The sequence below is a fragment of the Saccostrea echinata genome, unplaced genomic scaffold (assembly GCF_033153115.1).
Source record: "Saccostrea echinata isolate AGI-Se365-2 ecotype Australia unplaced genomic scaffold, CSIRO_AGI_Sech_v1 ptg000007l, whole genome shotgun sequence".
Taxonomy (NCBI): domain Eukaryota; kingdom Metazoa; phylum Mollusca; class Bivalvia; order Ostreida; family Ostreidae; genus Saccostrea; species Saccostrea echinata.
The window spans coordinates 4,086,123-4,109,453 of record NW_026889756.1 but is presented as its reverse complement, the minus strand read 5'-3'; the positions used below and the strand labels follow the sequence as shown (position 1 = coordinate 4,109,453).

The window sequence follows — 23,331 nt, the reverse complement described above, 5'->3', positions numbered from 1 at the left end:
ATTGGCCCAGTGGTTCTGGAGAAGAAGTCGAAAATGTGAAAAGTTTACAGACAGACGGACGCTGGACAAAATGTGATCAGAAAAGCTCACTTGAGCTTTCAGCTCAGGTGAGCTAAAAATGATTCAAATAATTGTTTAAAAGTATAATTAAATTGATTTATACATGTACATGAATCCACTGATTTCGGATTATAATCAATGATTATAACAACACTTTTCCTCTGACTTTTGAATATGTTAATTTATTAATATTAATTTTACCGGGGTAATATGCTAACTACTCCCTCTATTCTTCCATTGTGTATTTGGACAATACACTTCCTGACAAACAAAATACATGTATATATTTAAAATAATAAAACTCATATTTCGACTTTTTTATTCAATTTTGTGCGAAAATAAAATGTCATTATTAAAATTAAATACAACTGAATCATCCAGAACAGGCATAAGAAATTTAGTTGCAAATAAAAACAGCAAGAGAAATGAACCCTAGAAATGAAACTGAACACTACGGGTAGAAAACTTTGCAAAAACATGTAATTGGATTCACTCTTGACGATGCATGTCTCAAATTACATAACACAAGGTATAATGTAATAAATACATCTAATTAATTCTTTATTATCATCATACACATTGTCGGTGCTTTCAATTCATAATGCATTATATATCTGTATATGCTTACGAAAAAATACAAAATGATAACATGACATGTTCCAGTAAGATTTATTTGCTAAAATGCCTGAATTAAATTCAACAAAAAAGTATTCAAAAATCTATAGTTCACTTGTCATACTAATGATATTGAAATAATTTAGATACTAGATATTCACCATGTTAAAATTCATAATGCTTTAGCACTTGAAGAATTTTATATTTCCACATCCGAACAAGCTTCCATCTTTAACAATCTCTTAACAAAGTCAAATCTGGAGACCAACACATATGATTCTAACGAGTGATACCTTGCAGTATTCAATAGGGTCTGGATCAAAAGTTATAAACTAAGACAGATCACCAGCACATTGTGAGAATGCATAAGAAAATTTATTTTGTTGACAGAAAATGGCAAATGGTTGTCATCAGAAAAATTAAGCATGTATAATAATCTATTTAGGTAAAAAAAAAAAGATGCAGATTCTCATTCGTAATGAAGATATAAAAAGCAGATTTTTAAACAAAGATTTTTTTTGAGATTATAAAACTGAATGTGTGTGATGTGTATATTGCCTTTGCTTATGTCTACCACATATGACTGTTATATTGCAGGGAAGCATGGCCATATAAATCATTGTACATCAAATGTACCATTTTTCTCCTACTCAGAACAATAAAATGAATCATACAGAGAGTGTTTTCCCTAGTCTCCCGTACACATGGAGTAATTCAATAAATATTGTCACTCACATATTTTACATTCATTGTCATACAGAACATTCATTTACATCATATTACATCTTAGAAGGGAAAGTATTTCTTAAACCTAAGCTAACACAGAGAAAACTGTCTCCATGGTTACCAAGTACCGATGACTTCCCCGTTCTGCACCCCTATCTCTATAATGATGAAATTGTCATGACTTCCCCATTCTGTATCTCTGTCTCCCTGTCCCTGCCCCTCCCCGCCGATGTGCGTGTTTCTCTGATGTTTGACCTGGGTCTGCATTTTTACTCCCTCCTTCACTTTGTGTTTTACCTGAATCTGAGAAAAAAAAAAACATTGATCACCTATAAATCAGTCAATGGAAAATGAATGCCCTTCTGTGACCTTTTGATGATAAATATTTTTTCTTTCAGAAAAAATGGTTAGCAAAGGTCACTGGAATTTCAAGGCAAAGTACTTACCACCTAACAAATCAAGAGGAGGCTCTAATAGACTAGATATATCATGTTTTACTTACCACCAAACAAATCAAGAGGAGGCTCCAATAGACTAGATCTGTCATTGTTGTGTATGAATCTGAAAATCATGGAAAATACTGCCATCAGAAGAGAACAGATTGTTTCTTAAATTTGTAGATATTTTGAATGAGTTCACTTCCTGATGATAAACTGATACTTAACCATTAATGAAAACTTTCTTTAAAAAAGGAGAGAAAGTGGCAAACTTAAATTATGCTAAGATAAATGAAATGTGATTTCCAGTACTATAAAATCACTAATTTTCATGGAAGTCAACTTTTTGTGGTTTGAGGAAAAAATATTGGTTCATGGGGATTTGATTTCATGGTTGAAGACGTGTAGCATTGTCTTGGTAATAATTTTAACAGTTTGTGGAGGACATGAATTTGTGGGTCTCTTCATACCTTGAAAACAACGAAAATTACCCCCCCCCCATGAAAATTAGTGATTTCACAGTATTATGTGTTAATCTGTGTATAATAGATAGTTATAAAGTCCCTACAGCAGTATGGGGGAGAAGGTGTACTCTTATTTCCCAATCTATTGTAACCCAAGCTTTGATTGGTTACAAAGTCGGGTGTAAATTTCCGTACACCAGACTTGAGCCGGGGGTAAAAAACATGACGTCACAAGCATAGTTTCTCTATGATAAAAAGCAAATAACATGACGACACAATGCATTGTAGGATCTTATCGATAGTTGATTGACTTGTTAACAAAGAATTTATTTGGGTACATAGGAAATAAATTCGTTATCCAGGTCCAATAAAGGGTGTACGTGGATTTACCCCACCTCTGATGATTTTTCGATGAAATCCTGGCTTACGATTGGTTGAAGTCTGTCACGTGAAGCGGGTGTATTACTTATACCTAGTCGCTTGAAAATCAATACATGGTTGATGCGGAGTTATCGTTCTTTTGTAACACTTCGAGCAACTCAAATGCACGAGGTTCGCGGGTATCTGTTGATAAGTAAAAAGTTAATCAACGTAAGTAACGAGATATAACCTTTTTCTCACTTTACTGAAAGTCTTCGAAACAGTACTGTCAGTACGTTATGAAACACTCGCAAAACAACATTACGTAAAACAACGTGACGTCATAATAGGCATTGTATGAGTGATGAAACATATAGCGGAGAAAAACAATTTTACAAGTCACAGACAATACATAAATATTTCATCGGTGGGGTAAATTCGTTACATAGTTTTGTAGTGACAGGGTACGGGATGATACCTGGTTAGTAAATTTCATACCTGGCTCGGCTTCGCCTCGCCAGGTATGAAATTTACTAACCAGGTATCATCCCGTACCCTGTCACTACAAAACCATGTAACTAATATTACCCTGGGTTGTATTCCATACACCCTTCGGCCTTAGGGTGTATGGAATACAACCCGGGGTAAATCTCCGTACACCCTTGATTGAACTTGGATAACTACTAATCTTTATGGTCAATAAACATAATAGTTGAGTATCAATGTAACACTGATTAATTCCCATAGACAAGTTAAATTTTGTTCTGTTAATGTCTTATAACCTGCATTCAAAAAATAATATCTAAAACTTCAGACCTTTGTTCTGAATGGTTTATAGGATTCAATTATGAAATTAAAAAAAATATGATTTAAATCATTAGATAGCATTTAAGTTCCTTTCATTGACTCACTTGAAAGCATAGGATCCAAGGAGGGACAGGCCACCAAACACAGCTACTAACAAAACCTGTAGTATCAGGTACTGTCAAAAATAATAAAACAGTTACTAATTAAACTGTAGTATCAGGTACTGTCAAAAAATAATAACACAGCTACTAATAAAATCTGTAGTATCAGGTACTGTCAAAAAATAAAAACACAGCTACTAATAAAATCTGTAGTATCAGGTACTGTCATAAAATAATAACACAGCTACTAACAAAATCTGTAGTATCAGGTACTGTCAAAAATAATAATACAGCTACTAATTAAACTGTAGTATTAGGTACTGTCAAATAAAATAACACAACTACTAATAAAATCTGTAGTATCAGGTACTGTCAAAAATAATAACACAGCTACTAATTAAACTGTAGTATCAGGTACTGTCAAAAAATAATAACACAACTACTAATAAAATCTGTAGTATCAGGTACTGTCAAATAAAATAACACAGCTACTAATAAAATCTGTAGTATCAGGTACTGTCAAAAAATAATAACACAACTACTAATAAAATCTGTAGTATCAGGTACTGTCAAAAATAATAACACAGCTACTAACAAAATCTGTAGTATCAGGTACTGTCAAAAATAATAACACAGCTACTAACAAAATCTGTAGTATCAGGTACTGTCAAATAAAATAACACAGCTTGTCATAAAATAATAACACAGCTACTAACAAAATCTGTAGTATCAGGTACTGTCAAAAATAATAATACAGCTACTAATTAAACTGTAGTATCAGGTACTGTCAAATAAAATAACACAACTACTAATAAAATCTGTAGTATCAGGTACTGTCAAAAATAATAACACAGCCACTAATAAAATCTGTAGTATCAGGTACTGTCAAAAAATAATAACACAACTACTAATAAAATCTGTAGTATCAGGTACTGTCAAATAAAATATCACAGCTACTAATAAAATCTGTAGTATCAGGTACTGTCAAAAAATAATAACACAACTACTAATAAAATCTGTAGTATCAGGTACTGTCAAATAAAATAACACAGCTACTAATAAAATCTGTAGTATCTGGTACTGTCAAAAATAATAACACAACTACTAATAAAATCTGTAGTATCAGGTACTGTCAAATAAAATAACACAGCTTGTCATAAAATAATAACACAGCTACTAACAAAATCTGTAGTATCAGGTACTGTCAAATAAAATAACACAGCTACTAATAAAATCTGTAGTATCAGGTACTGTCAAAAAATAATAACACAACTACTAATAAAATCTGTAGTATCAGGTACTGTCAAATAAAATAACACAGCTACTAATAAAATCTGTAGTATCAGGTACTGTCATAAAATAATAACACAACTACTAATAAAATCTGTAGTATCAGGTACTGTCAAATAAAATAACACAGCTACTAATAAAATCTGTAGTATCTGGTACTGTCAAAAATAATAACACAACTACTAATAAAATCTGTAGTATCAGGTACTGTCAAATAAAATAACACAGCTACTAATAAAATCTGTAGTATCAGGTACTGTCAAAAATAATAACACACAGCTACTAATTAAACTGTTATATCAGGTACTGTCAAAAATAATAACACAGCTACTAATAAAATCTGTAGTATCAGGTACTGTCAAAAAATAAAAACACAGCTACTAATAAAATCTGTAGTATCAGGTACTGTCAAAAATAATAACACAGCTACTAACAAAATCTGTAGTATCAGGTACTGTGAAAAATAATAAAACAGCTACTAACAAAATCTGTAGTATCAGGTACTGTCAAATATAATAACACAACTACTAACAAAATCTGTAGTATCAGGTACTGTCAAAAATAATAAAACAGTTACTAATAAAATCTATAGTATCAGGTACTGTCAAAAATAATAACACAGCTACTAATAAAACCTGTAGTATCAGGTACTGTCAAAAATAATAACACACAGCTACTAATAAAACCTGTAGTATCAGGTACTGTCAAAAATAATAACACACAGCTACTAATAAAACCTGTAGTATCAGGCACTGTCAAAAATAATAACACACAGCTACTAATAAAACCTGTAGTATCAGGTACTGTCAAAAAATAATAACACAGATACTAACAAAACCTGTAGTATCAGGTACTGTCAAAAATAATAATACAGCTACTAATTAAACTGTAGTATCAGGTACTGTCAAAAAATAATAAAACAGTGACTAAAAAAATCTGTAGTATCAGATACTGTCAAAAATAATAACACAACTACTAATAAAATCTGTAGTATCAGGTACTGTCAAAAATAATAAAACAGCTACTAATTAAACTGTAGTATCAGGTACTGTCAAAAATAATAACACAGCTACTAATAAAATCTGTAGTATCAGGTACTGTCAAAAATAATAATACAGCTATTATCAAAATCTGTAGTATCAGGTACTGTCAAAAATAATAATACAGCTACTAATTAAACTGTATTATCAGGTACTGTCAAAAATAATAAAACAGCTACTAATAAAATCTGTAGTATCAGGTACTGTCAAAAAATAATAACATAGCAACTAACAAAATCTGTAGTATCAGGTACTGTCAAAAATAATAATACAGCTATTATCAAAATCTGTAGTATCAGGTACTGTCAAAAAATAATAACACAGCTACTAACAAAATCTGTAGTATCAGGTACTGTCAAAAATAAAAACACAGCTACTAATAAAATCTGTAGTATCAGGTACTGTCAAAAAATAATAACACGGCTACTAATAAAATCTGTAGTATCAGGTACTGTCAAAAAATAATAACACAGTTACTAATAAAATCTGTAGTATCAGGTACTGTCAAAAATAATAACACAGCTACTAATTAAACTGTAGTATCAGGTACTGTCAAAAAATAATAAAACAGCTACTAATAAAATCTGTAGTATCAGGTACTGTCAAAAAATAATAACACAGCTACTAATAAAATCTGTAGTATCAGGTACTGTCAAATAAAATAACACAGCTACTAATAAAATCTGTAGTATCAGGTACAGTAAAAAAAAATAGATAAAAGAAGATAAAAAGGTAAGGTAGATACACCCAACTCAAAATTGACAAATTACTGCATTTTCATATCAAAATTTCCTTCAATTAATGAATTGTCATAAATTTTGATCTACACTATAGGAGGTCAGTATGTAAGAAGGTAATTTATCTATTTAGAGTGATAATTAAGTGTGCATTAAACTTTAAGCAGTTAAAAACAAAACCTTGACCCATTGGATCTATATGCCACTTTAAACACAAAATTTAAATACATTTGGTAGAAAAGAGAAAGAGCACAGCATTAAGTGATACATGTAAAAAGAAAATACTTGAAAATATACATAATAGAATAGTATAATATTTGCATGTTGTAAGTAAGCCCCCTGTGTGCTATTAATGTACTAAAGAGCAAGAGCCACTTAAGGCCTTTTTTGGCCCTGTGAATTTCTGAAAAATCAAAACTGCTCAGTTTTGGTTGAAAATGCAGTATTTATAACTTGGACCCTTGGTGACTGTGTATCTATTGAAAATGAGTTGACATAATTTTCTCTCTAGTCAATGCATTATGACTTCATTTTCCCCAAATCCTGTAAATTCCCTTAGAAATGGCCAAAAGTTGAGGTATTTTTTTTTCAATATTTCATATAGAGCACAACCTCTGATCCAAAATATGCAATTACATAATGAGAGATTTTTTTTCAGAAGATCACAAAACATGTTTTAATTTTTGGATCGTGGGCTGTGCTCATATTTTAATTCTTTGCTGAACGTAGTCAAATACGCATGTTTTCTGCAAAATTCAAGAACATTGTATTTACTCAAAGATTGTTTTCCAATACCTGGATTCTCAAAAAGAAATTTTGTTATAGGAAATGAAAGTACTAGGTCTCTACTTTATTATGATATATGAAATGGGACAGAGGGTGATAGTCAGTTAATTGATATAAGGACAGGGCCATTTTATGCATAAACTGAACCTAGCTCTTTGTTTGAATTTTTTAAAATTTTCATCTTTTGGTCAAAAATTGTGTCAGTCATAATTAAAAAGATAACCATATTAAAGAGCATGATTTTATTCTCATCACATATTAAATTCCTTGTTTTCTTCTAGTAGAATGTTCATCAATGAAGTCAACATATTTTTTAAACATTCATACCAGACTATGTCCTAGCATGTTTTGTATGTCTAAGTGTATTTTTAATATTTATAAGCACGTTTTGTATGTCTAAGTGTATTTTTAATATTTATAATCATGTTTTATACCTGTAGAACAGGTTTCTCTGCCAGCCACTGGTCACAGAATACAACTATCACCCCCAGTAAGACTCCCCCTCCTCCCCAGATCCACGGACGTCTCGCATTCTCTGCAACCAGAAAAAAGATAAGTCTGTATTATTTGACATGTACTGCACATCATTTCTCTGTACACTTTTTTTTTTCATAAAAAGTAGGCCTATACACATAATGGTTAGAGCGAACGTATCGAGTCTCAGTAGATGCTGGTACTCAAAAGATCCTTCACTGCTCAATGGCACATAATTGTCAAGTACAGGTCTAAAATTTGCAGCCTTCCTCCAGCAATTAGTGGAATCGCAAGTGAATTTTAAAGGGACATAAAAGAAATAATCAAACAAATTAAATATCTACGACAATTAAAATATTTGTGATAAAAAGTATAAATTCAATTTGCTGTAAATATGGAAATTTAATCTTGGAGTTTGCAAGTTCTGTTTATAAAACCTTCTGTGTTGTGATTAATTTTGCAAAAATAAGGAAAACAGATTAATAATATATCTGCCAAACACATTATTGAGATTTATTAATAAAGAATATTCGCAAATTAAAAAAAATTTGGCTACTGAAGTATATCTGATCACAAAAGTCCAAAAATTTCTTTCAACACAAAAGTTTCCAGCTTTACAGTATAAGAAATAATCTCATCTGAATTAAAAAATTTAGAATAAAGAAAATGTGTTAAGATCAGACACAAAGAATCTATACCTTTCCTTGCCTTTGTCATCTCTCTCCTTGTTTTACTGATTGCCTCCGTAATCCCTTTGTCATTAGGTTCAATTTTAAATGCTTGCTACAAAATCAATTGAAAAAAAAGTTGTATGTTGGGAACAATTAAATGTACATATATATATAATTATATATATACATACACATTTAACTAATCCACATCATCCCTGGGTAGAAATCTGAATTACCGTATATACTCGCCTATAAGTCGGTCCGCCTATAAGTCAGTTTTATTTTTTAAGCTTACATTAAAGGGATTGACCCGCTATAATACCAATATTTTTATAACTCGCCTATAAGTCGGACAGGGATTTTTGGACCAAAGTTTAACTCCCAAAAAACCGGCTTATAGGCGAGTATATACGGTATGCTTTAGGAGATAAATTTACCTCATAAGACAACAAGGCTGCCTCATGATTCCCAACAGCAAACAACACTTCTCCCTTCCTAAAGTACCCCTGAAAAAAAAAAATCAGGTAAAGCCAATTATACATTCCAACTGAAACTCTGAAATTTAAGTTTTTACCATTCAAGCATTGAAAGGGACCTTAGGGTTTCTTTTTCTCTTGTAGTTTTGTTGCAATAATACAAAAAATTTCTTACAACCCCTCTTTTGATTACCTTGGCCCAGTATGGCTGAAGTTTGATTGTTTCTTTAGCATCCTCCAGTGCATAGTAAAACTGCTGCATCTTTAAGAATGCTAGTGACCTGTTACTGTACAATACGTGGTTCTTTGCATCTTTCTGGACAGCGTGGGTGTAATGGATGATGGCTTCCGCAAAATTACCTTTCCGGACACACTCATTGCCCTGGTTCTTCAGTGATTCAACCTGCAGGAGGTCAACAAAATGTTTGCAGTATCGCAATTGAATCCAAAAGGTTTATAATTTGAACTTTAACTTAAGTTAAAAGATTAAAACACTATGCATAAAACATGAAAATTAAATAACATTATTATCCTTCAGAATAAAACAGTCAATCTGATTGGTTTAAAGCATGCGGGGAGACAATTCCTGATGTCTCCCTCATGTGCAGGGTGACAACTGTGTTGTCCTCCTTCAGATGACAATGAAATAAGCAAGCAAGCATGCAGGGGGACAACACTGCATGTGTTGTCTCCCTTTAGATGAAAATAAGAGTCGTAATCGAGATAACTCATATTTATAATATTTTACATAATTGATACATAATATGCTGGATCAATAAATTCTAACAGTGACGTCAGTTGTCTTGAAAATATGGAATCCTAGCAGTAGGTAGGAGAAACAAGAGGTTTGACTGACATTTTATACTCTTGTTTTATTAAATTTAAATTCTTTAGGATAATAAAACATTATCAAATTCTTCAGGATAATAAAACATTATCATGATTATGGACTGTTTAGAAGGGAGACATCATAAATTATCAGGTCTGAGTAGGGTTGTCACCCTCAGGCACAAGCACTCTCTGGTGACAACCCTACTCTGACCTCAAAACTTGTGATGTCTCCCTTCTAAAAAGTCCATTATTGTAAATCAAACACATTTATGAACACCATAATGATTATAAAATATAATTTATTAAAAATATTTTTCCTTTATATAACACTATTGAGCAATGCATATATATCTGGTGGTCAAACGGATTTGATCGCTGGTGGCCAGCTAGCTCAGTTGGTAGAGCACATGGATTGAGATTCAGGGGGCCTGGGTTCAAATCCTGGTCTGGTCCGTCACATTTTTCTCCTCTCAAGTTACATATCTATATCTTTATAAATTAATACAGGTTCGTCAGAAGACCACATTTTCATTGAAAAGTTGTAAACGCGGTTGATGTAATTTGTCCCCGACATCATAAAGGACCAAAGTGCGTTAAACAGATTCAGTGTATATACTACAATGACTGAATTTTGAAAAAAAATATACATTTCATGGGATAAAGATTGTAACCTTGCAAATATATATTGTAATACAGCAAAAAAAAATGTATATGTAAATATAAGTCATAATATTAAGGCATCAATTTTGAACACCAATCTATTGCTAGTGGGATATAGATTTGGGTTGGTATGTGACCAACACCTGTCTTAGGTGTTTTTTACCCGACTTTTAAAAGTGATACTTTATATCTGAAATAAACATATTTAATGTTGTGCTGTTTATTTTCATGATTACGTACATCACATTTTCTGAATTATTACCTGTCAATTATCATCTTAACCAGAACTGGTCTGTGTTATTTCATTCAAGAAGTAACTGTTGGTCACAAATGAATTGTTGTATATAGCCTCAAAACTTTTAGAACTTTGATTGCAATTGTGCTGAAAGAAACACATCTTCAACATGTTTAAGAGTTATTTTTTTTACGAATTGTTTTCAGATCAGATCAAAGTTGAAAACAATCACTGCATCAAAGTGTGATTTTCTACACATCCTGAAAAATGCTTATTTAAGAAATAAGTATGATTAAGTAGCTAAATAAAGCTATTTCAGGTATCTATAAAGTTATGTCGGTAATTCAAGCTACGTAGCTAAATTAGTGATTGTACCAGATTTGATGATTTATTGTTTAACAAGCATAATTGTTAGTGTGTTCGAACATACAGGTGCTGCAATCAATACACGATCACAGTATGGTTTCTGGTTGATGCATAGACAACAATGCATTGTCAGCTTGTAACAAATATATTTAAGGTATCATGAAACTTGGTCAGACGCACAAAATTAGTTCCTTAATGTTGTAAAGTATTCGTTATTTGAAGAAAGTAGCTAACTGTTGTCTATTCCATGACAAATTGTAGTTAAAACATTGAATGTGATGAAAAATGCATCACTTTTTGTAACATACCTCTTCTGCTGTCATTGTGAAACTCTACTTTCATTTTTAGAACAGGAGGACCCCGAGCCCGAACTATATACATTTTTTTTTAATATAGATATCAATGTAGTTAATTTGTCATAGATCAATGATATAAATTGTTATGCATTCGATTTTTTATAATCCTAAATTTTATGTTGATGAAATTGAATTGAAATAAATATCATGATCATAAGAATAAAACTCGTACGAGTTAATGAAAGTAAGCGCGCCGATTTTAAATTTTCATTTGCTAAACAGTAAGTAAACAAAGCAAAAAGTAAAATAAGTTCATTGAAATTATAGCCATATTCAGACGGATATTTAGGTAACATTAAGGAATTCATAAAAGATCATTAATTCCTGCTAATCAATTTATGATTGAAAACGAGCAGAAAAAGCAATCAAAAAGAAATTGTAAATTGTAGGTCTGTCTCTCAAGCACAAGGAAGCACTGGAGAGTCCAGATACAAATATGAATGGTGATTCCTTCTTCAAGCAGCTGAAACAGCTAGCACGGATGGTGGACCGTGGTTTACATGACGTCACAGATGAAGTAGAAAATAACTACTCCAAGCGGGGTCCTGCTGCAGCAGTGAAAAAAGTTGTTGATCTTAAGTCAGATGTAAAAGAAATGAAGGTACATATATACACTTTATAAACTTTCTTCAAACTTCTCCATGCTTTACATGTGTTTGATCAATGATAAGTAAAGGACCTCTAAAACAAAGCCCCTGGGACGTAAAAAGTTGCTTCATTATGTCTAAGTTACAATTAGTTATCGATCATATCTACATGTGCCCGGCAATTGAGAGGAATTAAGACATTTGGAACAAATACTGTAACTTTATTATCGGATGATACATACATGTACTACCCTAAGTTGGTTTTATTAAAATTTAGTTTTATTAGTCTAGAGTAGACTATTATTCATAATTGATCTTGGAGGTTGTCCAACTTAGAGTTCATGCTGAAACGTTAAATGAATCACAACTGAATGCATGACGATAGCAAGATTTTTTTAATTTTCCCAATTTCTTTAAATAGCCGATAATTTTTTCCCAATTCCCTAAAAATGATGTTTCCCAAAATAGGTTGATAAATCCCTTGGATCAAATCGATTTTCATCGGATTTATCATAGTGAATGGAGCGGTGCTTTTGGGATAGACTGAGATAATGCTCACTATTGCTGTCTTGCTATCAGTTGTTTTCATATCAGATGTGTGATGTAAAGTAAAGTTGTAATGAAATTTAATTTCAATACAATTGAATATATTGCACATTTGGTAAGAGATTTTGCTTCAATAATCATGTTAATAGTCTGTGATACTTTACATTCATTGAGATGAGCTTAATACCAAAGTTTTGTTTTACATGTTCTAAATCTCTGTGTTTTAAGTGTAAAGGGGAAGAACTCTTGTACACATTGGAGAGTGAAGGAAAAGAGTTTGACAAGATTTTGAAAATTTCCACTCAGTATCTTGAGATCCACAGGCAGAAAATTAAGAAAACAGAGGAGTATTTTGCTAAATATGGATACCAAAAGAAAGGTAACTTAACAGAATATGTACAGATCTATCAGAATTTACATCAAAGTCCCTGTCCTTACTTTAGTAGAGAGAGTCCGCATCAGAATTCACATCAACGATTCTTTCCTAACTTTAAGAGGGAGTAGGACAACTTTAAACAAAATTTTGGTTCTCCAGATGTGAAAAAAAAATGTTGTATTCTCTGCTGACTCAAAGCCCCATCATAAAATAAAGATTACAATTCAGTAATTTCCTTAGTAAGATTTATGTATGCTTGGTAGCATAGTAAGTACTAAGAAGATGTTTCACTGTCACAAGTCAGGGGTGTAAAAGAAAAAAGAAAAGAAAATTTGAAGAAAAAAAATTATTCAGTCATACATTTGCTTTACTATTCAGATAAATTTTTATCCAGTTTAGTGATAAATTTCTGTGTTTTTAAGAAGCATATTATGTTTTATGTTGTATTTTTTAGTTTTAGAAGTAAAACCCACGGAAGAAGAGAAAGTGGAGACACCAGTTGAAGAGGAAGAGAACCAGTCAAACGAGGACCAGATAACAGCAGCTGAAAAAAGGTGAATCTTTATACTTTGTAATTTATAAATCAGTGTTTGTGCTGTTGTTTTAATTATGTGCGTTAACATGAATGAAATTAGTATATCCATATCAATCATATGACTGTTTTTGTAATCTTGTTTACTGTAAAAAAAAAAAAATGTTATCAGACAGGCCATAAAAAATTAATCTTTAGTTTCTCAGGCCAAATTTGGCCAGCGTTTTTTCTTTTCGTTTTTTTTTTTTTTTTTTGGGGGGGGGGGGGGGGGGAGGGGTTGAAGCAGGTGGGGTTTTTTGCCACTCAACAAAATGATGATGTCAATTGATTCTTACATTTTTGTGCACTTATATTAATTACAATATGTACTCAACTTAAAATAATTATTTCAAATATTTTTATAAAAGGTAATTCATAAATTATACCATTTTTACAGGATATATATTGTGTATCTACTAAAGTTCTTTCTATTAGCCATGTATGAAAAGGGACATAACTCAATTTTCTTTTCAACTTGGAAAAATGAGAAATTATTTCTTTTTTAATACGTCAATAAAATTGATTAATGCAGAAGTGCTTGACCTGATGCAACAGTACCTAAATTAGCTTTTATAAATTAGCTTTTTTTTTGTCTTCAACTCAAAGCATTTTTTTTTTTTTAAGAGAAAAATGAGGCATATTAAAATTGCAGGTAGGATGCAATGCTATGGATATATCTAATGTGTAAATGATTGCAGGAAAACACCAAAGAAAGAGAAGTCCCCTTCAGAAGGACCCCGGACCCCCAAACCGGAGGATTTTGGACTAAGTAGTCTAACACTGAGTGCTTGTAAACGTCCCGAGAAAACACAGGTGCTAACCTCTCACAGGTAAGGAGAGCTTCAACACAAGACACTGTAAACCAACTAATATTCGCGTCATCTTTTATTTGCGATTCATCCAATTGAAATCAGTCCGCGACGATTAATTTTTCGCGACTGAGGAAACATTCTCACCAAATACAAAGCAAAATAAATGGTTCTCGCAGCCATAAATATTCACGAGTTAGAGTACTTTGCAAAACTTGCGAATATTTCTTGTACACGAATAAAAGTTGGTTTACAGTAATCAAATAAATGTACAGAGGAATAACATGTTAGTTTATCTGTACATTTGGTCTTGCAGAAAAACACCAAAGAAAGAAAATGTTCCTGCTGGAGCCCCCCAGGAGGAACCCCTCCCTGGACCCCGCACACCCAAACCAGAGGACTTTGGACTGAGTAGCCTTGTGCTGAGTGCTTGTAAACGTCAAGACAAAGGACAGGTGTTTAGTTATCCAGATACTACCTCTCAAAGGTAAAAAAAGAAATATCTCACAGGTAAACAAAACAATTATCTACCTCTACAGTAACACCTCACAGGTGTACTTAACAGAACTAAAATTACCTATCAGAGGTAAACAAAACTAATATAACATCAGGTAACAATAGAACTTACATCTATCAAAAAAAAAAAAAACCTGTCACAAGTAAACAGGTTAAATCTAACCATCAGTTACCTGTCACAGGTAAGCAGGACTACATGTAAAATCTACCCAAAAAATTGTGTAAATAAACAGGACTAGTGCTTATCCTGAACAGGGCTCCTTCTTGGGCCAAAGTAATGTATGACAAAAAGAAGTTTGTCTTAATTCTCTGGATAACACTCTGACATATGCCTTTACTGGATTCTGATTGAAATGTGTGAGTAAGCTTGATTCCATTTGTATTGAGAAAACTTGATTCGGTTTATATGAGTAAAGCTTGGTTCTGTTTACAGAAATAAACCAGATTGTGATTAATATTTTGATTCATTGATCTCTTCAGTTTAAAGTGTAATTATTTTTTTTAGGAGTAAGTTGGACTCTGTTCCAGACATCTTTCATTGATCTATTCATTATAAGGTGTAATCTTTTTTTAGGAGTAAGTTGGACTCTGTTCCAGACATCTTTTAAGGTGTACGTAATCTTTTTTTAGGAGTAAGTTGGACTCTGTTCCAGACATCTTTCAACATGATGGTATCCAAGTAACACCAAGTTTTCTTGGAGGGAAGCATGCCAGCCCAGGATGGAAACAAGGTGAGTGGTCATCAGGTCGATATCAGGAATTATTGACATCTTTGTTACTAGTTCACCAGGTTTTAATAGGAAATCAAGTGAATGACCAGTTATTATTGACTGTAATATGTATTTATCATGTACAGTAACCATGGACTTCATTTTTTAGTACATTTTAATTTTTATGCCCCGCAATGAGTGTGGCTGGGGCATATAGTGTTTATCATGTCTGTCTTCCTTCCGTCTGTCCTTCCATCACACTTTATGTTTAGCTCTGTTTCAAAGAAACCAAGATATTTTTATCAAACCTTTTATGCTTATACATGTACATACTGGTGAGAGATATTCAACTTCATCAACATTTTTGGACTTTGTGACCTTTCCTTTGACCTTGGCCTCACTTTCCTCAAATTTGTGTTTAGCTAAGTTTCAAAGAAATTATTCAAGATATTTTTATCAAATTACATATGCTTTAAATACATATTGATGAAAGCTAATCAATTGCATCAACATTTTTTAACCTGACCTTTCTTATTCCCTTGACTTCACTTTTCTCAATTTTGTGTTTAGGTCAGTTTTAAGAAACAAATTGATATGTATATATATATTTTTTTAATCAAACTTCATTTGCTGATACAATTTGGTGAGTGCTATTCAACTGCATTAGATTTTCTTTACCTTGACCTCACTTGCCTTAAATTTGCATTTAACTCAGTTTAAATGAAACTATTCAAGATAGTTTTGTGTAAGGTTAGATACTTAATTTGGTGAAAAATTAAAAAGTTAACATGTTCTTTTTTTTTTTTTGTTTGCCCTGATCCTCTCAATGACCTATGAATTTATTGTGTATAAAACTCAGTTTTAGAGAAACTATTCAACTTACAAGATATTTTCATCGAACTTCAAACACTAATACAAATTTTCATGTTACATTACTAATGAACCCTGAGCGAGGCATTCATGTCAATGAACATATTTCTAGTTAACAAAAAAAAAAAGATGTTTATGTTTCCTGTTCTCCACAATGTTATCTTTACTTCCAGATTTTGCAGATAAAAAGTTTCTGGTCCCAAAAGTCAAGGATGGGGCACTCAGGATGGTAATTTGTATACATAGTCTGTCCTAGACTTACTATAAATATACTGATGGTTTGTTAATATCAAATTTAACAGGATGGTAATTTGTATATACATAGTCTGTCCTAGACTTACTATAAATATACTAATTGTTTGTTAATATCAAAGGATGACTGCACTTAAGGACATGCGAAATTTGCGTCAAAATAAACTTTCAAAACAAGCATTTTTCTTTTCATTGCAAGAATGGTCAACATCCAACCTAACAACTTTATGTAATTACGTTTAATAAAAGTGTGTATTTACGAAGTTCGAATCTGTTTTCAAAGGCAGGGGTCATCACTATTTCTTGAATTTCCGTTCTATAATGAGGACGCCCACTTTTTTACTGACATCATTCATAGTCAGCGCATGTTTTCTCTATTGTTCTACGTTTAACAGTAGTTGTATATTTACATAAATAATAATGTGTCAAGAGGAGATTAATAGACAAACATGCGCTCATGGTTAAAAAGAGAAAAAACTGCTTCTTCGTACATTCGCTCTCTGTGTTGTAACCAAGGGTTGTGACATGTTGAATATTATAATTCACCACGTGATTTCGTACCTCAGGTAACTTTGTGAATACCGGGGGTACTTAATTCCGTCACGTGACTTGTAAGGTAGCATGTGTTGTGCTAACTATAAGACATTGTGTTCGAATAGTTAAGTCATCTGGCATTGATATAAAATCTGCTTTAATTACCTTGACGTGCTGCTATTGTTAATTTCGTTTTGAAACATTTGTCGGTAGTGTATTTGTGCCATACAGAATGGAGAGGGAGATTGGAAAGAGTGATCGCGTTCTTTTTTTCAAACAAGTCATTGTTATTTATCAAGTCTAAATTTAGACCCATTCTTACAATGTTAGCTCCACCTCTCATGCATATCGTATGTTCAATCAAGGGCAGGTAAGTGTAAATTCACTATATTTGGAAAGCAGTAAGGACAAAAAAACATTGAATCATTTTATTGTATCACAGTCTAAAATCATTTTAAGATTTAAATTTAGTTCCAAATTGACAGGATTCTTTCATAAACATACAAAAGTGAAATAAGGTTTAAATATAAAAGCAACAGAAGCAACCGAAAAAGACCCAAAAACCGGCGTTAAGTGCAGTCATCCTTTAATTATTGAACATAACCATAACTTAGTATAAATCCAATTACATTTCAATACATCATTTTACTGGAAATTGGAACTGTCACTGCAGCAGGGTTAAAACTTTGGCACAATAAACCCCCAAGCAATTTTTTTTTTTAAATATGCTGCACAAAATTTTATATAAACAATTTGTTTTCCATATATTTGGGAAAAAATCTCCATGCTGGTTTGGAAAATAGAAACCAAAAAAATTTAAAACATCTATAACATGTATTATTTCCATGGTTACAGTAGTCATACATGTAAAATGTCATTACATTCTCAATTCCAAGGGCCCATGTCCAAAATCCAAGCATTCAATTATGACATTCAATAATCTTTTGTAGAGGGGAAAAGAGAATTTTGACCAGAGTAACAGCCCTGCCCCTCGATTTGGTACAATGAATGTAAGAATTGGAAAGGTAGGAAATCACAAAAAGACATCTCAGAAAAAAAACTCCTCTCCTTATTGATGTACCATCTTGATTTGATTGAATTATTACCCAATTAAAGACGTTCTGACTTTATCTGTTCATTTGCCTGTAACATTAAATCTATAAAATTTCAGAGTTAGGTAAAAAAAAAAAAAGACCTAGTAATAATTTAGCATTCTAAATTTTAAAGAAATATAAGTACAGACATGTAAATATATTTAAAAAAAAATTATGAAATATCCTATATTTGACCATAGTTGGATACCTCGATCAAAATCTTTTTCTTTGGTTGAATTGAAGAACAAGATCAATTTTATATCTAAGGTCAAGGTTAATCAAGCAAGCTTTTCTTACCTTTAGGAATTGAGTGATATAACGGGAATACATAGACTCCCCAACACTCCAGAGCTGACTTTACCAAGGAATTACTCAGCTTTTCGTCCCCCACCAGACACCCCTGAATTGGCCTCAACCAAGACACAACTGAACAGTCGTCCTCTACCAGACACCCCTGAACTGGCATCAACCAATACACACTTTCGCAGTCGCCCTCTACCAGATACCCCCGAACTGGCCTCAACCAATGCATCTAATCACACCCCTGAGACACCAGTCTTCCTCAAAAAGTACAAGGTGGGTTGCATTTTAAAACGGTTGATTTGAAAATCATTTCAGGTTTAAAGAACTTCTTACATGCAATACTTTAAGATGAAAGTCGATGAAGGTACATATGTGTATTATATGTTAAAAAGAACTTCTTACATGCAATACTTTAAGATGAAAGTCGATGAAGGTACATATGCGTATTATATGTTAACTTAACAGATTTTGAAAATATTTTTTTTACTTTTTAGCTCACCTGAGCTGAAAGCTCAAGTGAGCTTTTCTGATCACCCATTGTCCGTCGTCCGTCCGTCTGTCCGTCCGTCCGTCCGTCTGTCCGTCCGTCTGTAAACTTTTCACATTTTCATCTTCTTCTCAAGAACCACTGGACCAATTTTAACCAAACTTGGTACAAAGTATCCTTGGGTGAAGGGGAGTGTAAATTGTTAAAATAAAGGGCCAAGTCCCCTTACAAGGGGAGATAATCAAGAAAAGACAAAAATAGGGTGGGATCATTAAAAAATCTTCTTCTCAAGAACCACTGGGCCAGAAATACTGAAACTTATATGGAAGCATCCTGGGGTAGTGTAGATTCTAAATTGTTAAAATCATGACCCCCGGGGATAGGGCGGGGCCACAATAGGGAATCCAAGTTTTACATTGAAATACATAAGAAAAATCTTTAAAAATCTTCTTCTCAAGAACCACTGGGCCAGAAACACTGAAACTTATATGAAAGCATCCTGGGGTAGTGTAGATTCTAAATTGTTCAAATCATGACCCCCGGGGGTAGGGCGGGGCCACAATAGGGAATCCAAGTTTTACATTGAAATACATAAGAAAAATCTTTAAAAATCTTCTTCTCAAGAACCACTGGGCCAGAAAAGCTGAAACTTATATGGAAGCATCCTGGGGTAGTGTAGATTCTAAATTCTTCAAATCATGACCCCCGGGGGTAGGGCAGGGCCACAATAGGGAATCCAAGTTTTACATTGAAATATATAGGAAAAATCTTTACAAATCTTCTTCTCAAGATCCACTGGGCCAGAAACACTAAAACTTATATAAAGCATCCTGGGGTAGTGTAGAATCTAAATTGTTCAAATCATGATCCCCGGGGGTAGGGCGGGGCCACAATAGGGAATCCAAGTTTTACATTGAAATATATAGGAAAAATCTTTACAAATCTTCTTCTCAAGAACCACTGGACCAGAAATACTGAAACTTATATGGAAGCATCCTGGGATAGTGTAGATTCTAAATTGTTCAAATCATGACCCCTGGGGGTAGGGCGGGGCCACAATAGGGAATCCAAGTTTTACATTGAAATATATAGGAAAAATCTTAAAAAATCTTCTTCTTCAAGAACCACTGGGCCAGAAAAACTGAAACTTATATGGAAGCATCCTGGGGTAGTGTAGATTCTAAACTGTTCAAATCATGACCCCCGGGGGTAGGGCAGGGCCACAATAGGGAATCCAAGTTTTACATTGAAATATATAGGAAAAATCTTTAAAAATCTTCTTCTCAAGAACCACTGGGCCAGAAATACTGAAACTTATATGGAAGCATCCTGGGGTAGTGTAGATTCTAAACTGCTCAAATCATGACCCCCGGGGATAGGGCAGGGCCACAGTAGGGAATCCAAGTTTTACATTGAAATATATAGGAAAAATCTTTACAAATCTTCTTCTCAAGAACCACTGGGCCAGAAAAGCTGAAACTTATATGGAAGCATCCTTGGGTAGTGTAGATTCTAAATTGTACAAATCATGACCCCTGGGGGTAGGGCGGGGCCACAATAGGGAATCCAAGTTTTACATTGAAATATATAGGAAAAATCTTTAAAAAATCTTCTTCTCAAGAACCACTGGGCCAGAAAAGCTGAAACTTATATGGAAGCATCCTGGGGTAGTGTAGATTCTAAATTGTTCAAATCTTGACCCCAGAAGGTAGGGCGGGACACAATAGGGAATCCAAGTTTTACATTGAAATATATAACTTAAAGAAAAATCTTTAAAAATCTTCTTTTCAAGAACCACTGGACCAATAAAGCTGAGACATATTTGGATGCATCCTGAGGTAGTGTAGATTCTAAATTGTTCAAATTTTGACCCCCGGTGGTAGGGCGGGGCCACAATAGGTATATTATAAAAGGGGGAAATCTGGTAAAGAACAGCATGGCCAAAGTTACTCAGGTGAGCGATGTGGCCCATGGGCCTCTTGTTTTTTATACTGAAGGCAACAGAGGATAGTCATACTAGTGGTGCATGGAAACCTCCCATAATGCCTCAGGAACCGCAAAATCAGAGTCACACAGAAGCTTTGAAGGAAATGCCACAGATGCCAAAACTAAAGGGACTATACAGCTATCTCTCCAATGTTAATTGATGAATACGATGTTATTTTGTGTATTTACGACTGATTAGGAAGTTATTGATATTTTCTTTTTTGTCATTAATTGATTTGTAGGATTTTATTTAAGTATATATGACTGAATGAAGTTATTTTTATTTTCTTTCAATGGAGAGTGTATGAATGCTCAATAAAAGCATTGAAAAGAATGCGGTTTTTAGCTCACCTGAGCCGAAGGCTCAAGTGGTCTTTTCTGATCACATTTTGTCTGTAGTCCGTCTGTAAACTTTTCACATTTTCGACCTCTTCTCCAGAACCACTGGGCCAATTTCAACCAAACTTGCCACAAAGTATCTTTGGGTAAAGGGGATTCAAGTTTGTTCAAATAAAGGGCCATGTCTTCTTCCAAGGGGAGATAATTATGAATTCATGAAAAATTAATGGCATCATTAAAAAATCTTCTTCTCAAGAACCACTGTGCTTGAAAATATGAAACTTATGTGGAAGCATCCTCAGGTAGTGTAGATTCAAATTTGTTCAAATCATGACCCCAGGGGTAGGGTGGGGCCACAATGGGCGATCAAAGTTTTACATAGGAATATATAGGAAAAATCTTTAAAAATCTTCTTCTCAAAAACAGCAAAGCCATGATTGGTCATATTTACGTGGAAGCATCCTCAGATAGTGTACATTCAAATTTGTTCAAATCATGACCCCCGGGGGTAGGGTGGGGCCACAATGGGCGATCAAAGTTTTACATAGGAATATGTAGGAAAAATCTTTTTAAAAAAAACTATTTCTTAAGAACAGCAAAGCCATGATTGGTCATATTTATATGGAAGCATTCTTAGATAGTGTACATTCAAGTTTGTTCAAACATGACCCCTGGGGGTTGCGTGGGGCCACAATGAGTGATCAAAGTTTTACATAGGAATACATACTAGGTTAAATATTTAAAAATCTTCTACTCAAGAACAGCAAAGCCATGATTGGTCATATTTAAGATGAAGCATCCTCAGATAATGTAGATTCAAATTTGTTCAATTCATGACCCCCCCCCCCCCCCCCCCCCCCCCCCGAACCACTTTTATATTTAAACTTTTCAACCTTTCAAGACTGAACTGATTTCTGCTTTTTCCTAGCCATAGTGCTCAGGTGAGCGATGTGGCCCCTTGGCCTCTTGTATTTATAAAGAACCAGGGTGCTTTTGATTGGCATTAGGCAGGAATCTGGCACATTTGAAAAGTGAAAATGTCATTGTTTTGTCACATTAAGCATGTTAAGTTTTAGCATTCTTTTGATGTATCGGGTTCCTGTGAAATAGGAAAGGGAAATATTTTCCTGATATTGTGTTTTGATTTGGTAAAAATAACTTGAAAATAGGCTACGTGACTCATTTGGTACACAATGTCACATTTTTTAACACTTTTTCTAAAAAAAAAAAAAAAAAAAAAATTGCTATCTCTGGGTTATATCTCTCCATGATTTTCGAACGTTACAATCTGAGGATGCATGTATGATATAGTTTTAATCAATATGCAAGCATGACCTCAAGTGTGACAGACAAAACATGGCCCTTAGAGAAAGGGGTGGGGCCACAATAGGGTATCAAAGTTTTACATTGAAATATATAAAAAAATCTTAAAATAAATTCTTGTGAAGAACAACAGAGTCTTGATTAGTCATATTTCTCCAGAAGGATTCTCAAGTTGCGATAATTTATATTGTTCAAATCATGACCCCCATAGTTAGGTGGCACCATAATAGGAGTCAAGGTTTCAAGTTATAATATGGGATTAAATAAAGGAAAGTCTTAAAAAGCTTTTCTCAGAACAATTAATGTGTCATGCATGATTAGTGATATAGTCAGATTGTGTAGATTCAAACTTTTGGCACTTGTATAAAGAGTGCAATTTGTAGTAATTTATTTCCAGGTGATCCTCTTGTGACCCAGACCCTACCTCTGGGGGTCATGATTTGAAAAAAAAAAAACTTGAACCTACACTTTACCAGGAAGTAATTAAGCTTTCAAATTATCAGTTTCATCTTTTCTGCTCCAGTTGTTCTTGAGAG

The 23,331-nt window shown here is 33.3% G+C and overlaps 2 protein-coding genes across 2 annotated transcripts; one reads left to right on the top strand and one right to left on the bottom strand.

The window, feature by feature from the left end:
- Positions 1–396: 396 nt before the first annotated feature.
- LOC133180870 (stress-induced-phosphoprotein 1-like) lies at positions 397–11,504 on the bottom strand. Its single transcript, XM_061315318.1, has 8 exons — positions 11,445–11,504; positions 9,238–9,447; positions 9,006–9,074; positions 8,596–8,680; positions 7,858–7,958; positions 3,574–3,644; positions 1,904–1,962; positions 397–1,704 (listed from the first exon to the last, which is right to left on the bottom strand). The coding sequence occupies exons 1-8, from the start codon at positions 11,457–11,459 to the stop codon at positions 1,577–1,579; spliced, it is 738 nt and encodes a 245-aa protein (XP_061171302.1). The 5' UTR covers positions 11,460–11,504; the 3' UTR covers positions 397–1,576.
- A 407-nt stretch (positions 11,505–11,911) lies between these two features.
- Positions 11,912–21,394, top strand: LOC133180869 (spindle and kinetochore-associated protein 3-like). Its single transcript, XM_061315317.1, has 10 exons — positions 11,912–12,093; positions 12,854–13,004; positions 13,456–13,555; positions 14,271–14,402; positions 14,698–14,868; positions 15,528–15,628; positions 16,651–16,706; positions 18,214–18,288; positions 18,661–18,933; positions 21,145–21,394. The coding sequence occupies exons 1-10, from the start codon at positions 11,929–11,931 to the stop codon at positions 21,292–21,294; spliced, it is 1,374 nt and encodes a 457-aa protein (XP_061171301.1). The 5' UTR covers positions 11,912–11,928; the 3' UTR covers positions 21,295–21,394.
- Positions 21,395–23,331: the final 1,937 nt, after the last annotated feature.